Genomic DNA, 21,226 nt, shown 5'->3' with positions numbered 1-21,226 from the left:
AGTTAATAAAGAGATGTATCTATATCTATTGAACTTGTATTTGTAAACTGATAATTGGATTGTAGTCCAGATTGGTGGAGTTGTTACTCAGGTTGAAAAAGTTGTTGCTCTGTTATAGGGATTGTTGTTCCTAGGGTTGAAGCCCTCAAGATTGTGAGAGAAGTTCATTCAGTTGGCTGGATTAGGACAGGAGATCCTAGTAGCTTTGGACTTGGCGGTTTTTCCTGAGTTGGGTTTCCACGTTACATCTTGTGCATTACTCTTTGCTTTGCTTTCTCTTACTTATGTTGTTTTTTATATTAAGGCAATCAGACTAGTCATCAAAAGATCATTAAAGATAAAATTGCTTTGGATTATACACTACTAATTCATCCCCCACTCTTAATAGTGATTGTGTTCTACACCTTCCAATACAGAAACAAGGTTGGATACAATGATTGAAAAGATACAAATATATTCAATTACACAATACTAAAAGTACATATATATTTTTAGATTGCAATAATTATTTCACGATATTGTAACTGTGTCCTTAGTGATTTAAATATAGGTGAACAGTTCTCTTTTCATATTTCTCTCTTGTAATTTTTTTAAGTTGTTTTAATAGTTGAAAACCTCAGCAATATATCATCAAAATGTCAAAATACCATGAGTCTAGAAGGCAAAGGATACAAGCGGACCATATATCTCAAGTGAGATAGGAAAATATCACAGCATTTTTATTCCAAAAACTCGCCAAAAATATTGTGCGTTGACAATGAATATATTGGCGACTTGCCAATGCATGAGACAAAATATAAAAAATAGAATAGGGTTTTCACCATACTAAAGTTACAAACAGCATTTGTTTTTTCTAAGACCAAAACAAAATATCATTGCAGCTGATTTTACTAGGAGGAAAACAAAATACAACTGCAGGCAATATCGCATGTGATTTTGAGTGATGTAGGTCAGGGATATCATAGTTTTGAGACGGAGCGATTTCATGTAAGACTAAGATGCATTTCAACAAACGTGGGTCGGGGATTTCAAGTTTCAGCAAACCTCTGCGGGCCTTGCGTCTCAAAAATCATCTAAGAGATTGAAGGTTTTTATTCATTTTAATTATTTTTAGTCCTTAGTATTTACAATTAAATATTAAACTAATAGTTAATATATAACAAAATATGTATATCAAAATATATGCAACATTAAATTTTAAACTAAAAGATAATAATAAATATATAACAAAATATCACAGAATATATGTAAATCACCATTTTTTATAATAAATATTTATAGTTTTTTTATATATATCAAATTTCAATAAATAACAATATAAATTTGTAATTAATATTTTAAAACGATTATTATTTTAAATTTTAAAAAAAAGATATTTTACTCATTATATTATAATTTATTTATTTTGTAAACTCTGATAAACTTGGATCTCCGTTATTTCATAGAGTTTCAGTTAGCGAATATTGTATCTCAGGCTTAGACAAGTTCTCTATTCAAGCTTCAAACTCCAACTATTTAGTGATTGCCTAAATTTTGATCTTTGTGATTTCATAGACTTGTCACTTAACTAATGTTTGAACACGGACTTAGACAACTATTTCAAAACTGCCTCCTTTAAAGTTCTGATTGATTTGATTTCAGCTACTTCACTGACTTAGCTAATATTTGATCTTAGACTTAGACAATTATTTGGTGACTACCCTCTTTAAAATCTCTTAAATTTTGATCTCAGTTACTTCATAGTTCATAGACTTGGCTAATTTTCGATCTGAGACTTATCTAATATTTGATTCTCTATCTTTCGACTTGCAGACTAGTGCCAGTAACCGCAGAAAATGGTTAGTGACAGAAAAAGGGACAATTTGTGGTTACATGTTAAACCAGGACCAAATCGAGATGTCAAATGTAATTATTGTTACAAGAAGATGAATGGAGGCATGAGCCAACTGAAATATCATCTGGTGAAGATTCCATGTAATGATATTACATTGTGTAATGATTGTCCTAAAGAGACTACAAGGGAGGCTTTGGCAAGCCTTGAAGCATGTGCACCAAAGAAGGCAGAAAAAAAGAGAACAAATGCTGTGGAAGCCCCAGTGGGGAATTTCAGCCATATGGGATCACAAACAGGTACAAGGGCTTCTTCTTTCATTAGGCCATGGATATGAGGATCGAAAAATGTTAGCAACCATATATTAGACTCTTGAGTTTCATGTAGCATTACTAGTGCTCAACTTGGATTGCAAGGAACAAAGAGATGCACGAGAAGACAAAGGTTGCAGTTCCAAGATTTTGGTATTACAACGATATTATTTTAAATGTCTGTGTGGTTCATATTGGGATCAACTAGTCAATGCAATGACTATGTCTAGCAAAGGGTTCAAGACCCCAAGTCATTATGAGGTGAGTGGGATGTTGTTACAAAATGAGGTAAAAACCATTCATTGACTTGTGGAAGAGCAAAGAAGAGTTTGGGAACAGAGAGGTTGCACTATTATAGCCAATGGGTAGGCAAATGGCAGGAATAATTTTCTAGTTGCTTCAAGAGGGCAAATAGTATTTCTAAAATCAGTTGATGCCTCTGATCAAGTGAAAAAAGAAATGACTTTGTGCATCGTGTTGGGTGAGATGTTGATGGAAGTGGGAGTGGGTAATGTCATCTAGATTGTAATTCACAATACAACTACATGTGGCAATCACTAGACTTCTAATAGATAGGCAACACACATTATTTTGGAGCCCTTGTGCTACCAATTGTCTTGCCTTGCTCCTTGAGGACCTAAGCAAATTGAGTTGGGTGGAAGTGGTTGAAGATGGAAGAAATATCACAAAGTACATCTACAATCACACATGTGTCCTGAGTCTTATGAGAGAACACACTAATGGTAAGATCAAGTGCAATCAAGGGTCACACGCTTTGCTACTAGTTTTCTCAACTTGTAAAGCATATTAGCCACATTTGCCCAACCTAAGGCAGATGTTTGTGAGTGAGAAATGGTTGTAATGTCCTTATGCCAAGAAGCCTGAAGCAGCGAAGGTTGTGAAGGATATGTTTGATGTTAGATTTGGTAAGCTAATGGTGGAGATCATCGATGTAAGTTTTCAAACTTAGATTGATGATTTATTATTTAATTTTCAGACAATACAATTGGCTGATTTTTGTTAAATTTTTTATAAGCAGGTGCTAGAACATTGGTGAGGGTTCTACAAATCATGGATGGTGATAAAAACGGTAAAACACCATGGGATATCTATATGAGACCATGGATAGGGCCAAAGAGGCCATTCAACACTTGTATAGGTCAAACGAGACCAAATATAGCCCCATGTGGAACAAATCAATCGTAGGTAGAACCAACTACTCCACCAACATATTCATGTCGTTTCTTACTACTTGAACCCCAAATTTTACTTCTCCAACAATTTCAAAGTAGATGCAGAGGTTTAAACTAGCATGGAGTCATGAACACATGTAATCAGAGTTTGGTTGTTGATTTGGACCTTTGAGACCTTGTACTTGATGAGTTATAGACCTAGAGGAGGGAAGATGGGCCATAGTTTTCTTCATCTAATTACAAATGTAGGAGATACGCACTGCAGCCAGGTACACAAGTACATGTGTTAAGTTTTATTATACCATTTATTGTTCATTAATTTTATTGGAAACTTCACCACATTATAAATGACTTTTTTTATCCTTGCAAATCTGTGGTGGGAAGATTATGGTGCCACAACACCTAATCTTCAAATCTAAGAAGTTTTGAAGCTTTTGAAACAATAACCAAGGCATGAAAGACTTACTAAGACTACAAGAAGTTACAGAACCAAAGAAAGGGCTTGTCAATATTTTGAAGAGTTAGCAAGCCAACAAAGACAACATGGAGAGACTTTGGAAAGTTCGCAAACTAACAAATAGTTAATAAGAAAAAGACTCAAAACTGCTCGCAAGGTGGAAATATTTAGAAATCTTTGCCCTTGGGGATTTCCTTTCCACTATGGCTTTCTAAAGACTAACTCAATAAGACACCATAATGAACAAAAAAATTGGAAAGAGACTGCAATAAAATTTGTCGGAAAGACTACACAATGTCCATTAATGGGCGCATTAGAAAGATGTAAAAATATACAATTACTAGAGCTCCTCCAACTGCACCTGATCAGAGCTATGAATATAAAAATCAATCTTAAAATCTAAGTCATGGCCTTTTTCCTTTTTTTCTGTTTCCATTATTTTAATAGGAAAAATGAGTAATGATCACAAGGATGTCTCACTCTGACCATCCCCAACATGCTTGAGGAACATCTTAAATATCCTCACGTATCCCAAGGATGGCTAGAGGGTGTTTCCTTAACCCTCCCTATGTTTTGGAAACTGAAAGGGGATGGGACCATGTGGGAAACAGCCCAAGGTGCATCCCTATGTAGCCTAAATTCCTACTTTTCAACGAGTATTAGTGGTTACATGTTCTGCATGTACCTACACTCTAAAAATGTCACCCTGGTCCAACATAAACCACAAAGCCCATAATCACAGATGTATGAAACTATTGTGGAAATATAGATGTTTCATTTTCTGAGTTCCTATTATTCCAAGAAAATGTCTTTTGGAAATTTGAATAATGATTATGTGCAATTCTTTTCTGTAAGTTCCTGTGCATATTCCACCTAATCTGAACTACAAACAAGTTCAGCATATTCAATACACCCAAGCATGTGGTTGATGATACGGATATAAATTTGATTCAAGTCTTGAAAATATAAAACATAATAAGATTGCACATAATAGAAATTAAAATTCTAACTAATAAGAAAACATAATATATACATTCTGGCAAAGATATCCTCTGCTGCCTAACAAACGATATGCCACTTGCCGAGCTGTGAAGAATTGGAGCTTCTGTTCAGGATCTAGAAGGTCTTTATATATTCCCCTATGTTTTTTATCCTCTTGAATCTTACCCTGACCCTGCATTCAAATAATTTGATGGAATCAGAGTAAGGAAGACAAATTCAACATGGCGAAAACATTTTTTTGAAGACAAATTCAACATGGCGAAAACGTTTTTTTTAATAACACATTTAAAGAGCAATATGTAGCACTATAACAAATACTGTACAATAGTTTTCTGTCCTCAGCTTGTTTGTCACTGTAATAAAATAAGAACAAAATCTGGTAACATTACAATTTAGAGTCTCATTTCAAACAAATAATTTCAGCTGACATAACATTACAAGAAGTTCAATGTTTGTTAGTGTCAAGTTATCAACACTACAAAGTAAAACTGGCAAAATTCAAAATTCATCCACACGATTGAATTTCAATTTCAGAAATTTGAATATCACTAATACCAAGGGAGAGGAACTAACTGTAGAATCTATATGATCAATAAGATATTGGACAAATTCTAATACTGGAATATGCCATGCAAAATCATATCATAGTTAGGTGTTAATAGCAAGGCTCAAATGGGTTGCTGGATCACTGAAAACTGAAATTTAAGTTGACTGTAAAATGGTTGTTGCTACTGTAAATTTGGATAAAGTGAATAAGCAACTGAAGCTGGTTTTGAACTAGATGCTGCAGCTGATGGCAAGTGCTAGCCACAAATGAGACCTATAAAATCAAATGGTAATGCATACGAATGCAAAGGAACTCTTAAAACTGGCAACCAAATAAATGGAGAAGTAAGTATTGCTGCACGGTAAGCGTTTGCCACTTCTTGCAGTATGGTTTCATTTGTAGCAGAGTGGGATGCCATCCTGACCCAAGCCTCTGCCTTATGCCTTCTTGTGCATTTCAAGTTTAGTGAAAAGCATAGAAACATTAACCATGCCAATGGATAACATTGTCAACATGATTGGCAAGTGAAGAAGAGTTGTTAGCATCAATGTCAACAAGGTCAAGTGCATTGTCAAAGGGGGAGTTAATGGAAATAGTACATTCATAACAATGTTAGAATATGTTGGTCAGCTATTGGAAACAACTGAGATGATGTGGACATGATGCTTAAAGTGGAATATTTATACGGGCACGAGCAGATATATATGTGTATACATGAGAGTTATAATGGCAAAGTCTTTTGGCATTTGGTGTTGGGAGTTGATGTATTGCTAAAAAATGTTGAGTGAATGTAGAGATGACAAGGTAATATTTGCACATAAAGGAGAAGTAATGTTGCTGTTAAAACTATGTATATACAACAGATGTGTCAATGCATTGAGATGCAGTTTTAATGAAAAAGATAAAGAAGGGTTTTCTGAAGAAACAATGGCAGTTAATGAAATAAAGGGTTGACTGTAAGTAAGGGTTTGTCAAATAGAATCTATATTATTTTCTGCCACAGATATATATATTATGATTGCAGATATTCATATGGTGAGTCTGAATATTACATTCTTGCAAAATAAATGTTTAATTTCAGATGGCTGTACATATGTTTTTGCTGATTGTAATTTTATTGGTTGTGATTAAGAAAATTGCTTGGAATGTGGCTTTAATGCATTGAAGAGTTGCATTATAGTGTTTTCAGTAATCATTGAAGATATAAGGTGGTTCCGGAAATTCAGATTATTGCAGACAAGAACAGTTATTATAAAAGTAATTTTGAAGGGCAGATTGTCAAAGTGATAAGTTGCAAGACAGAGACAAGATCTCTGAAAGAATTTGATTGTGAATGATTTCAAGAGTGACAGTCTATCAGATGTTTTGTATAGAATGGAGTAACCCTCTAATTTAATATTGTTCTGAGTTTTGTAAGGGGTTGGTGCTCCTTAAAGTGGGTGTTTCCAAAATCATGGGGTTGCTGCTCCTAAAATCTTGTACGAGAACGGTGCTTCTAGAGTTGGTGCTCTGAATTTACGGTCAGTGACTTCTAATAATATTATCTTTCATAGTGGTATTTCACCTTGTAAGGGTTTTTCACTCAACATCTCTGTAATGTGTTATGCTTACGTGTCTCTTATGTATTGTTGGTGAAAATGTGTCTCAATGGTTTAGAATGGATTTATGATCCTGCATATGCCTTGGAGCTATGATGTTGAAGCATTTTCTTATTGAAATAAACTTGTTTTATTGATCGCTGATTTGCCCCCCTCGGTGATCCTAGTATCCCAATAAGTGGTATCAGAGCTAAGTGTCTTCTAGTGGTTTAGCCACCTAAAGTTGATCCTGCTATTAGAATACCATGGGTAAGTGTAAACAAAGTTTCTAGGAAGGCGAAAAGTTTCTGATAAAATGGTTGTCTATTACACATGCTTAAGGATTTTCAAATGATTTTTGTGCTAAAGAATATCCTGCAAGATTAAGAGATGAGTCTCAGTTCATGAAGGTTGTAGGTGAAGATCAGTCTAATCAGGAAACTGATGAAGGAGTTGTTGATTTGGAAGGAGAGCTTGTTGTCACCCTAGATGTGATCAAGAACCTTAAAAGAGAAAATCAGAAATGAAAGGTAAGCCTACAAGAAAGTTTTTAGGTGAAAAAAGTGGTAGTTCAAAATTATAATGATTATAAACAGAGCACTGAGTACCTGCAAATTCAAGTTGAAGCAAAGAAAAAGATCTTGGAGGAAAATTGTTTGTTAAGATAACCAGTCCTCAGAGAGTAGACAATAAATTTAATGAGACAGACTATATGATTACCAGTTTGAGAACAGGAGCAGAAGAAAAGAAAAAGAATGGCAGAGGTAAGAAGGTCTGATTTGGAAGTCAGAACAATTGAGTGTTACAAACTTGAGAAATAGGGAGTATCCCTAAGAGAGGAAGTTAGTATATGTTTCAGTCTGATAATTTGCAGAAGTGTGAGAGCGGCAATCACATGTTATATGAAAAGACAAGCGGACAAAAACATCATAAAATTTTTACTACTTTAGGTTATGATGAAGGGAAAAGCTCCATGAAAGGATCAAAAGATGAGATAGTTTTTGTATCTGCAAAGACAGATGGTAAAGGACAGAGTTTTACAGTCAGACAAACTCCAAGAAAGAAAGTAGATAGCAGTCATCATGTTGCTACACCTAAGAGTGAAGACAAGAAGAATTCAAAAGAATAGAATTGTGTTGAATAGGCCGAACAACTGAGGGGGGTGAATCAATTATTCTCAAACAATTTCCTTTACCTTAATTAATCTGGAGAATACTTAAAGCAATCAATAACTTATAATAGATATGAACACAAAAGCACAAAACACTAAACACAATGAACACCAGAACTTATGTGGAAACCAGGATGGGAAAAATCACAAAGAAATTAATTCTTGTGAATAGAACAGCAGTTAAGGTGGTACCTTTTAAGGTGATTTTTACGAAGGGCTAACTGTCGATTTGCTTACTACAGGTAAGGTTCACTGTCAGTTGGGCTAAATAGCCAAAAATGATGAGGCTCACTACCAGAATATAAGAAATGAAAAGAATCCAGCACTGAAATTTCTATCACCAATAATCAAAACACAGGAATGATATTACAATCTGCTACCAATTACACAAACTTGCATATTCATCAATACCCAAATCTTCCCTTGTCGGATTCACATCCACTTTGCATATTACTCACATACAAGCATCATCCACATCAAGTAGAATCATCATTTTCTCATAGTGTGTCATGCCAACAACTAGGTCAGCCTAATACAATTTGAAATAGGTCACACCAAAGCCACTCTTGCGGTGGTAAGGAATGAAGCTTGGACCACCTCACTCAATACAACATGCCTCACACATAATAGCACATTATACAATCAGCAAAATCTTCAGAACCAATGGTAAGATCTATATCTTACAATTCAAACATTTGAACTGAAGCACAACTACGACTTTCCAAATAGGCCCAGACCCAAACAAATGAACCACACTATGTTCCAAGATAAATGGGATTAGCATGAACATAGCTCAAGATAAATCTTTATGGTACATCATCTGGAGCACAATCTCTTGGTTCCCAAAAATGCAGATTGGAATCCTATGAGTCTTGCCAACTCGATGCTGGGATATCCAACCTGTTATGGCCAACTTGACAGGATTGATCAATGCGATCCAAATCCCCTGTACTTCTGGCTCTGCAAAACCAAGGCGGGTGTACCTAATTTTGGACAAAACACTTAGATCCAAGACGCTTATAGCAAATTGATTAAAATGTGAATGTATTGAAAGTTTTCCTAACAACAAGAATTATAGAAAAACTTTAAACTTGAAAATTATGAATTAATAAATAAATGTGATAATGTTTTAAATAAAGAATGAAAACAACAAATGAATATATTAATTCCCCAATAAAATAAATGAAACAATTGCTAGCATATGGATTATGAATCAAGAGTAATATAAAGACCAGTGCTTAATTAAATGGGCAATCAGAGTCAATATTATAAGTTGACACATACAACTTTATAAAGTTCAATGTATTTAACTATAAACAATTTTAACAATTCAGTCGCGATGGATCAATTATATAAACACAATTTTAAACTAGTCTAGGATGCACTTTAACTCCTGTGATATGGAGACAAACTAGACATAAATACGGAAACAATTAAATATTTCACAATATCTATGTTTATCAAGTTTAAAATGCAATAATGACCCAGTCCACTTGTCCAAACATTAAAATATTTATAGAATTTTAAAAAAATTATGAAGGACACAACTTAATAATATTTTAATTCCTAATCAAATAAATAAAATAGATACGCTTACAGATTATGCCGGAAATAGAAATTGCATATAGAGACGCTCCTTGCGGATGATCCATCCAATGCATTTCAATTCCAGAATCAGATAAAATTCACCCAATAATTCAAATCCACGAGCTTTGTTCAATTTCTCATTTCCTTACCAATGAAAGAATATAATATATCAAAGCGTGCATAGAATATGTAAAATTTTCAATATGAATCTGAATCGTATATAAAAATCCCCTATTTATAATTTTGCATAGGATGTGGGGGCCTCTTCAAAACATCACGCCCCTTCATAACTAAAAACAAACCATTAACTCCTTTCAAACATTTCGAATATTTATTCAAAATATTAACTTTTTATAAGAACTGGTTGTGAATTGGGTTATATAAATCGAACAGGGGCATCTTGTCAATACTAATAAAACATCCTCCCAAATTTGCCTTTTCCTTATAGACATGCCTTCAAGGGTGCTCATGCCCGCACATATCGTCTGAATCACTCATCTTCTCGTGATTGAATTATAGCTGCAAAATCTGTTCATCCTGTAAACCAAATATTCAGTGATGCCAACACACAATTAACTTCATTGTGGCAATACAAAGATGCTGCTGCTTTCAATTGTCATACAACATAACACGTAGATGCCTGTGTATGTCCTTCATACTGCCACCAGCATGATTATTCGTACCTGCAAAAAATAAGAATTATCGTTAGATATAGGTTATCAAATAATGATTAGTAGTTTTGTGAAATATGGAAGCCCTGATTTAATCTGGAATCAATTCAATATCTTGTTTTGTGCACGCCAATAAGGTTCAGAATTCCATGTTTGGGCACAATTGTTTGTGTATGCTCCTATCCTCAAATGTGCATATTGGTTCTCCTCCCAAAGCATTACGGGCTCTATCTTTTGGACATCAGTGCTTCAAGAAAGGAAAGAATCAAGCTGGTCCTTTTCTAGGCTGCTTGGTGATGCTGTTCGTCCTCATACCAATCAAAAGGAATATTGCCAACAATAGTTCTGGAAAGGACCTTATCTTCTCTTCAACTGGATTTGTGAACTCTGTAACATTTCCAACAGATATTTGTGATTTTATGTCATGGTTTCCAATGCGTATGACAATGAATTGAATATCCTCATGCGTATATGAGTTTGTATCTTATGCTCAAGCTTGAGATATTCTTCAGAATCGCTGGATATGTGTAGTCATTATCTTATTATTATTCCTTTATTTCAATCAATGATTTATTTATTGGAAAGGCAGCTTCATTATATCAGTGATCCTGAAACACTTCATAAAATCTCTAATCTCAAATACATGCCATTTCTTTGTCAATATATATTGTAGAGAATCACCATCATCAATATGTTCAAAAATAGTTTAATCATTTCCAGATTTCACAGGTTTGTTAAATCAGTGATTATCCCCTGCAGAGACTCGAGTATTCAACACAAGTGACTGGACTAGCATGGTATGCTAGTATACCATCATAGGTTCCACAAGACATAGACCATAATCTGGTGGTCCAGTTATTAGTTTCAGTAATTATACCGTCTGGAATCATTCTCATTGATCGAATCCATTTTGTGTGTTCCAATAGTTTGTGCAATTGTTTTTGCCAACTCATATATCCCATATATAAATATAACTGCTCTTTGCTGATGGTGGCATCTCCATATTTATTATCTCATTGTCTTCCATCCAGACGACATTATAAATATCTCTAAGACATGTATCATATCTTGAAAGAGGAGAAAGCTCCATTCTGGGACAATATGTTCCCCAACTATTCTTGTCAGCACCTGCTGTTGCTGTAGCATATATATTTAGACCTTTGAAACACTTCCAATCTCACATGCTTCAATGACAGAATTTTATCAATTCTCTAATATTATTTCACAAATCACAGCCTAGAACCTTGGGCTCCATCACCATCTACTGGATCACCAAAGCATTCAATCTGCATCAAGCATAGGATATGTTGACATCAATGACAACAACAATAATAGCATCAGCACATGATCCAAAAATCTCCCCCTTTTCCATTTATGGTAACATTCATCAATAACAAAGCAAACAACTCGCTATCAAAAGACATCAGCATCAAAAACCTTTGCTGTTCTCCCCCTTCGATAACAATGACAGATGGTTTACAAACTCACTTTCCTCCCCCTAAAAGGAAGCCACCAAGCATTGATCTAGAATAGAATAAGCATGAATAAAACTAGGCCAATGCACACACCGATGCATTTATTGAACACAGAGAAGGGGCAGAACCCCCATCTTCTCTTTGAGATACTCAAAAGTGTCCTAACACAATGGTTTCATAAAGATATCTAGAATTTGCTCTTTTGTAAGTACATATTCAAGTCCAACCTCATCTTCCAACACCTGCTCGCTTAGAATTGATATCTAATAGATATGTGTTTTGTTTTAGAAGTTGCACTGGATTCTTAGAAATATTTATAGCACTAGAATTATCACACATTATTGAGATCGGTTCATCAATTGTTATATCTATAGTCTTTAAAGTTTGTTTCATCCATAATACGTGAGTACAACACAAGGATGCTGCAATGTATCTTGATTTAGTAGTAGGTAATGTTATAGAATCCTGCTTCTTGCTTGACCAAGCAACCAACTAGGAGCCAAGGAAATAAGTTCCACCACTAGTATTTCGTCACTTTTTAAGATATCAGACCCAGTCACTATAGGTTGTCAAAATGAAATCAGAACCCTTTGGATACCATAATCAAAAATCTTCTTCAACCTTCATATATCTAAAGATCCTCTTTACTGCCATAACATGTGACTCTTTTGATTCTTGTTGAAATTTGGCTGCTATGCATATGGCATAATACATAATATCTGGTCTAGTACCAGTCAAATATTATAGTCCTTCAATCATTGAGTTGTACTTGCATCAAGTTTCAGAGAGTCATCTTCTTTAGTCAATTTGCATCTATTAACAATAGATGTACATATTGGTTTAGAATTTTCCAACAAAACAAGTTCAATAACTCTGTGGTATACTTGGACTGAAAATTGAAAATTCCTTCATCTGCGTTGACCCCTCCTTCACACTGCAAGTCTTGCATCCATGGCTATAGTCTGTAGCAGCTTTGGCACCCCCTCTTTGCATTAGTCGTACCTACATTACCTGCACTGCCTCTGGCATGCAACATTTTTTTATTCGTTTGCAACCCTTGTTGTTCCTTCCCTACTCGTTGTAGGCATCCCTTGCCTCGCTGGTCATTTGGATTGCAGTTTTGTCGACTTTTCCATGTGTTGTCTAGAAGTTTGTTCGTTGATCATTGATCGTTGTTATTTGTACATGGCTCTAGCTTTACCTATTTCATCTTACCTTGTGCAGGTAAGCACTCTCTTTCCACGTTGGTTCAATGCATGATCAAAGATCTACAACTCAATAGTTCTACATTTATGAGTTCTCCAGTTTTACGTTTTGAAAACTAACTATGTTTGTTTATTGCTACCATTATCACTGCCATCCAATGGGCTTTTGGGGCCTGCTTCTTTGAAATTGTTGACACATGAAACTATCTATGGTTTTACACACTCTTGTGATGACATTGTTACAATTCATCTGTGAGGCCTCGCCCCGACCCATCGTAGCATAGTTGATACGTTATTATTTTGATACTCAAGACTCGATATGTCGGGACACTATCGGATACACTAAACATTATTATGTTATCTTATGTTGTGTGATGTTTTACTTTCAGATATTTGATTTCGTCATTTAATGCTTTATGAACATGTATACTAATGAAGTAAGTGAATGCAGAATTAACACTTTGATTATGCAATTTTAATGATTGAGAATATGAGTAGAACGAGATAAACAACTGATTATTTGAAAGATGGATGTTTTAATTTATGTGATTTCCTTGATACGTTATATATATATATATATATATATATATATATATATATATATATATATATATATATATATATATATATATATGCGTGTGATTTTCTTGAGCTACTGATGTGTGCAATAAGTGTGCAGGATATTTTAGCCGGAAGATCTAACGGAGAAACAAAACCTGAACCCTATGTACCGATTATGAAAACCAAGGTTGAATCTAACAAAAGATGCAAACCCCGTTGTTCGTATTTTATTTTTATCATGGATTGGATGAATGTATCATTTTGTAATCTTTAAATGTTAATGTTTCGTAACAGTGTTTTTATAGTGTCGCTTGACACTTGTGAATTGTATATGCATTCCAGCATGATAGTTAGGGTTAACCGAGTAACCTAAAGATCTAAGTCAGACTAGGTTAGTGACCTTTTTGCTAATTAGTTAGTAATCCAAGTTAATTACCCTAATCAGGATTAGTGAGCAATCTGCTTTTTGAAAGTTGTTAGTAAGTTCTAAAATTTCCTAGCTTTTGATAGGTCCCTAATTAATCCTAAAGGCCAAAAATCATGAAATCTAAGTACCCAAGGGGTATGGGTGTGGATTGGGGGCATTTTCCACCCCCTAGCCCCTTTTGTTGACTTTTATGGTCACTCAAAAACCCCATTTTTGCTTTATTGCGGAAATTGAGTGTTTCATCTTAAGTTGGATAACTTTAACTCCACCTTGAGGTCAGCCTTATGTCTAGTTGAGTTAGAAGACTCTAGAACTTTTAGGCAAGTGGGGGGAGTTATTGCTTTTAGAGGTGGTTAAGTTTAGGATCTTATTTAGAAGCAATTTTGAGAAGGTTTTGAGTGTTCACCCAACCTCTAGTTTTAGAATGGAATTCAGGATTGAAGGAGAAGGAGAAGGAAGGGAATGCTCATCTCAAATTTGTTCATTTGCCATAACCTAATTTCAAAGGTAGGAATCCCTCAGCTCATGTTGTTCATGTTGTGTTCATGCTTAAGTTATTGTGTTTGTATTTGTTTGTTCGTATGTGTGTTGAGTATGTTTGGGAGGGATTGAAATAGGTTTTTTTAAATATTCTTCATTTGTGTTTTGCTTTGAATTTTGAAGGGATTGTATGGGTGTACTGACATTACTCACCCTCGGATAGGGTAGAAGTGGCCATATATGGGAGGAGGTCTTTAGTTAGACTCCAACAGTGTAGAGTCTTTTCTCAAGACGAAAAAAGGGAGAGAGGGTAGGGTGTTATGGGCCCCTACCCGTTAGCACAAACCACGTTTTGAGTTTTGGTATGTAAGAATGAAAGAACAGAAGTTCTTGAGTTTTAGCCCCGAAAGGGCACCTGTTATGGTGTTGTGTCTAACATCTCCTGTTGGAAGAATCCACCTTCTCCCTAATCTGGTTCAATGTCGACCCTATTGTGCAAACCTAGAATGGGAATGAATGTTTGAGTTTGTATTCATGTTATGATTGGTTGTCTACCGATCGATTTTCATTCTCTCCATGATCACCGTGATGTATTGCAGATATCTTTTTTGTGCTATGTTTTTTTTACTTGGGAGATGTGGGTGGTTTAGATGTTATGTGAGTATGATGGTTAGGATGTGTAGGTGGGTAGGGGGGGGTGTTAAAATAATTTGTTTATTATTGTTTAGTTTTTGGTTAGTAATTTAAATTAAGTTTTAAAGTTTTAGTTTTTTCTTTTTTTGTAATTTAAATTGTATGTAATTAATATTAGTTTTATTTGTAGTTTTAGAATTTAGTTTATTAAAGTTATAGTTAGTTGTTAAGTTAGAATTAGTATTAATAAAGTGCTAATTAGTTATGATTTTAAGTTATGTATTTGATATGTTTTTAAAATCTTAGTATATTTTAATGTTAGCAATTATGTTGGGTTGTAAATTGTTATAGAAGTTAGAAGGGTTAATATTTTAATTACTTATTCAGTTTTAATTTAATTTTTAGTTAAATTATTATTATTAGAAATGTTTGAATTAGGTAGACTATAGATTTAAATGTAATTAGTTTTAGAATAAAGTTTAATTACAGTTTAGATAATTATATTACATGTTATAATAGTAATTAGTTCTTGATTCCTATGCAATGAAATAATTGGACTTATACTCTTTTAGATCATTATTCGAACAGTTACAATATATTGTTCATTAATATTTTAAAAATAATTAAAAGTGACAATATGTTAAATCTTTTAATAAATTGAATTTGGATTGTTTAAATTAATTAATCGATTTAACAATGAAAGTTTAAATTTAACAATATATTCCTACTCGTGATTTTTAAACCTAAATGGAATGTCAAGGTGTTGATTTAAGAACCTGTTTCTGTCTTCAATGTACCTACCACTTTAACTTATGAAAACAAGCATATCGAACTTAGTGAATTTAATTATTATTGTTTAAAATTTTAAAAAAATTGTACATGTGTTTTTGCCTCTGTATTTTGGGCATGACATCATCCTTCTGTGTTTACTATGCAACTAGTTCTCTCTATAGTTTTTGCTGGCATAAATGGGAACCAATGATATGGAGGTGTCCTTGACCCCTTACAGACATACCAGCATATCAAATGTGATACTGCTCCCATTTCTAATCTAATGGATTGTATGTCTCACTTGGAATCTGAGAACCAAACCTTGAAAGATAACGTGCTTCTTCTATCAACAAAATTGACAGCCTTGTCAGAGGACTACATCTTATGGAAAATAGAATGCTCAGTTTTAAAACAACTTGAACTTAATAGGAACAAAATCAACAATACCTCTGCGACCATTACATCTGCAATTACCAAATTTGTTGATTGCAAACAATTACTTGACTTCAATGCAACAAAGGTCTCAGAGATACAACAAATCAAGAACAAACAAAATGAGTTGTATAGAAAACAGTTATCTCTGGAAAACGAGACAGAAACTCAGCTAAAAACATGGACTACTGTGTGTAATGGTAGTCTGACACCCCTTCCCCTTGTTAGGGTAGAAGCTCTTGTCCACTCCAAGCTCATGGACAAGAGAGCTAAGAGAATCGAGGAGCTCAACTTGAAAGTTCCCAACCTCCCACCTATCACCACCACCGCTCCACTAGATGTGGCCCATGCTTTCTTATGCGACTAGTTGGAACAACTTGACATCTCTCTCGACATAGCATGGGTTGATTACGATTCCAACTTATTTCTACAGTTTCATAACCTCTTTGAGACTCTGTGTGCCTAGGGCACATAGGAAGTTTTTTCCTCTTCCATCGAAGATTTACCTTGACGAGGATCTTACATAATCACGAGTTGTTGAGTTGAAACAAGCTTGGGCTCTTGTAGCAAAGACACGCCAAGAGGGCAAGTGGGTCATGCTACAGAACCTTAGAGCAATTATTCAAGATAGCTCTCCACCTAGATGTGTAGGTTAGCCAGTAGTCCTAATGGCTCCAACCACCAAATGATGTTCATTAAGACATGTGGTTAGGGCAGTCCATTGTATCAAGTCCTTACACATCAATTGTTGGAACAAAAATGGTTTCTTCTAGTTGATGTCGAGCCTACTCCAAGACGTTGAAGATTTTGTAGACCTCTGCATCGCCGAAACCCATAAGAGTTCTTCTCGGCCTCTTTCGAGCATCACTGCCCATCACTAGCTATCAGCTTGCAAAGACAAGGTCAGGTGATCAAGGTGTTAAGGGTTCTAGAGGGGTTGCTTGCCTTGTCAATAGCGGGATATACGATATGACTACAGTGTCTCCCTGACAATTTGGCTAGATTTTTGTCGGTCCATGTGCATCCATCGACTTCTTCTCTTAGGGATCTCTTCATTGCAGTGTGCTACTTTCTCCTAGTCTCCTCATATGCTATATATAATGGGTCAAAGGGGGACCCATTCATGGACCTCTTCGACAACATCACTAGATTTTTTGCCTTGGGAGACATTCTTATCATCGGTGACTTCAATGCGCGGACTAGGGACTTGTAGATTCTACTTCATGATTGGGCATCGGACTCGATTTGTACCTCTTTACCAGATCCGGCCTCTTTTGGTCTTCAGAGGACTACTGATGATACTTTGGGTCCTCTTACATGATATGGCCACATGTTGCTTCAACTTTGTAAGTCCTCCAACTTAGTAATCTTGAATGGACTTCCTAGCCTCCCTAACTCCAATTCATTCACTTGTCGGCCCCACTGTGGTGGTGCGAATGTTGTAGGCTACGCCCTTGTTAGTTCTTCTCTCATTCCAGCCTTCAGCCACTTCACCATCACCTGCTTCCCCCTTGTGGACCACACTCTCCTTTGCATCACCTTTCAAGCCCCCTATGTGCTTCCCACCTCCTCTCCTACACCCCTACCTACCCTTGCTACTCCCCCCCCTACCCTCCTCAACTTTTACAAAGGAAACAAGACCTCTTCCACACTCACCTTAGATAGCTCTTGCCTTCGAACAACTTCCTTGTCACGAGAGCACTCCCTCCATGTTTGATAGCCTTGCCTCTTCCATCTACAAGGTTGCCCTCCTCTCCTTTCCCTATTGCACCTCCCATTGGTCCCCTCCCCCTATCCATAGGAGTTCTTGCCCCATGAACCAGTGATTTGATGATGACTATAAATCTTTCCATCGTAAGTTTCACACGGTCTCCACCCTCCATCCTAACTACTCTAGACAACTTAAGGACTCCTAACACGACTTCCTTCGCTACAAGAAGCACACCTTTATTTCTCATCACAATCGGTCCCTTCGGACCTCCCTCCTCCAATCCTCAAAAGCTTTCTAGCGTACTCTCTTCCCTCGAAAATTCTCCCTCCATCCAGCTTTTGACCATTCCTCCTTGGTTTCCCACACCTCCACCCTTTGTGATATCCCTAGGTAGCCCCTTTCACTGTCACTACTCCACACAATACCATCTTTTCACCTTCTCCAACATCAACAAGGTGGTTAGATCCATAAACAACATCAGGGTGGCAAATCTGGAAGGGTTCCAGGTGGAACTCTTTGAGCTTGGCATCACGGTCCTTGGGCCTTTTCTCACAAATTTACTTAACAAGGTGTTTGCACTAGGTTCCTCCCTCTTGGTCTCGACACATCATTCATCTAATACATAAGGTTGGGCCAACTTTAGATCCCAAACTACAGGACCATCATGGTTTAGCACACTTTCTTGAAGTTGTACACCACAATTTTGCATGATATTCTTTCTTACGAGCTTGATCAGAGACATGTAAGGACAAGTAGTCAGGCAGGTTTCCACTCAGATTTTCAATGGAGCACATCTTGACTCTCAGAGCTAAGCACGCCACCACTCCTCAAAGATTTATAGTTGCTTTGTGGATTTCCGCAAGGCATTCATCTCTATTACCAAGGCAGCGCTCTTCCAGAGATTACAGGATATTGGCATTTTGGCGACTCTCTTGAGCGTCATCATGAGACTATACGAAACTGTGATCGGCTGCATCAGGACCCCCTAGAGAATGTCTAACTTCATTCATAGCACTATTGAGGTGAAGCAAGGAATCCCTCAATACCCCACTTTATTTAGACTCTACATTAATGAATTGGAGTTCTTCTAAATACACTCCCTCCCCAATGATGGTTGCTACTTACACCAAGTGTTGTTCTTTGTCTTGCTCTTTGCCAACGATGTGATCCTCATGGTCTCCTCCCCCAATGACCTTCAAAGGCTTCTTAACACCCTTGATCCTTTATGCAAACTACAGTAGCTAACAGTGAATCTGAGCAAGACCAAAGTGATGGTCTTCAATTGTCTCAAGGCCTGTCAGCCCCGATTTCTTTTTCAAGGTGAGGAAATCAAGATTGTTTTCTTTATACTTATTTGACGACCAAATTTTCAAGCCCCCACTTTAGTTTGTGGTCAGCAATTCAGCCTTGTATCAACAAGAGCTATAGTTCTCTTGCCCTTGTTGAGAGGTAATTTTCAAGAACCACCTTCAGGATATTAGGTCCAAACTCTTTTGGACACTTCAATTAGACCTATTGTTCTCTACGGTTTTGTTTTTTGGGGGTCGTCCTGACTAGAGTTTGACTGAGCCTCAAGGGAGCAGATCCAAACTCTCTTGCTTCGATGTATCGTTATGTACAGTCAATATACCCCACACATAATTGTCCTTATAGAGTTTGGTGTGCACCCTTTTAGACTTTGTACCATTTTCGACCTAGTCTAGTTCCTTCATCACCTAAGGGGTTCTATGGATTCCCCAGAGGGGTGTCACAGATATTCTTATCTTGCTTCTTGGTCTTCGGAGGCCATTGCCCACTCAAACCATACAGGTCAAGCTTCTTGTTGGTTTTCTCATAATTCTACTCTATTGGGTTCTATTGGGATTAATATTGGTTGTCTACCCCCTTTCCAATACTCCCTAGACGCACCCTCTAATCTCTTGCCCTCCTGATAAGAGCTGAACGAGCACATCAGGACAGATATCTATAGACAGTATATCCACACTACCTAGACCTACCCCTCTGGGAGGCTCCTTCCTAACATAGAGTTCTACGTTGAGGATCTCATTGAGTTACACAATGGTATCATTGTGCGCCCCAAGTACTTGTCTCGTGGTTGGTCTCATGCTCTTCACAACTCTCAGTTCTTTCAAGGTTAGCTCCCATCGGCTCCACATTCAGACTAACCACCATATGGACAAAGAGGACAAGATTTGTCAATTATAACTTGGGCGTACCTAAGACTAAGACACTCCATTTTTCATTGCCCCACTTACTACAAGATAAGAGGGAGACTCTATTGCTTATTTCATGAGGCGCAATCCCTGGCAGCCTTCTTCATGTACACTGACTAGAAATGTCTTTCACTCTACCTCCAAGAGACACGAAGACACCTAGACCACACCCTATAGCAACTCTTTCCTCGAAGATCCCAATCCAACCAGCTCATCACCTCCTTCATTATGGTCTTCCACGCTCAAGGCACCAAGCATGCAATGGATCCCCAATATGTACCTCAAGAAGCGGTGAGTCAGCGCAGATCTTCCATTCAACAACGAATTTCCTCTACCAGCATTGTCAAGAGTGCTCAAAGACGGCTTCGAATATCCTCTCATGTGGCCTATCTGTCAATTCTTGACTTTTCCCTAGCGGATTGGACCACCTAGTGGGTGAGGCTACCATGTTTGGCAGCCCCCACTACCTTTGGTTGCTCTGTTTGTTTGCTTGGTTGTTTGGCTCTATGGTTGTTCATTTGTTTCTTTCAAATACCATTTGGTGCTCCTGCTTTGTTTTGGGTTGTTGCTTTGCTTCTAGCAATCCCCTATGCCCTACATTTCGCTCTTGTTGGACATTAATAAATGTATCTTATCTTATCTTGTTACTATTCTAATTTACTAGCAATCCATGAAAAATGTTCAACTCACCAATCATAGACATCTTGAAATCCTTCTTCATCTCTTCCACAAATTTTCTGCACAAATTATCTTTTCCTTGAAAATTATGTCAGCAATAAAACACAACAATCAAAATCTAGACTATTAAACTCTATAATTAAAAACAGTGTCAACAAATCCCTTTTGAAATTCTTGCCGAGTCAAATACTTATCTACTCTGTCATATCAAGCTCTAGGTGTTTGGTTCAATCTGTACAATGCTTTCTTCAACCTAAAAACAGCATTTGGATTCTTTTTGGACTGGAACTCCT

The 21,226-nt window shown here is 36.4% G+C and overlaps 1 protein-coding gene across 2 annotated transcripts in view; it reads right to left on the bottom strand.

The window, feature by feature from the left end:
- LOC149569405 (DTW domain-containing protein) overlaps nucleotides 1-21,226 on the bottom strand; it is a 139,884-nt gene that overhangs the window by 106,918 nt on the left and 11,740 nt on the right. For both annotated transcript variants that reach the window (XM_089822121.1, XM_089822122.1), the window contains exon 2: nucleotides 4,826-4,966. In XM_089822121.1, the coding sequence (XP_089678247.1) occupies nucleotides 4,826-4,966 (141 nt within the window). The remainder of the gene's footprint in view (nucleotides 1-4,825; nucleotides 4,967-21,226) is intronic.

Source organism: Cupressus sempervirens, chromosome 3 (assembly GCF_028749045.1).
Source record: "Cupressus sempervirens isolate cs-2001-9-10 chromosome 3, ASM2874904v1, whole genome shotgun sequence".
NCBI lineage: Eukaryota > Viridiplantae > Streptophyta > Pinopsida > Cupressales > Cupressaceae > Cupressus > Cupressus sempervirens.
The sequence above is the reverse complement of the archived record's forward strand: the minus strand, read 5'-3'. Positions and strand labels throughout refer to the sequence as shown.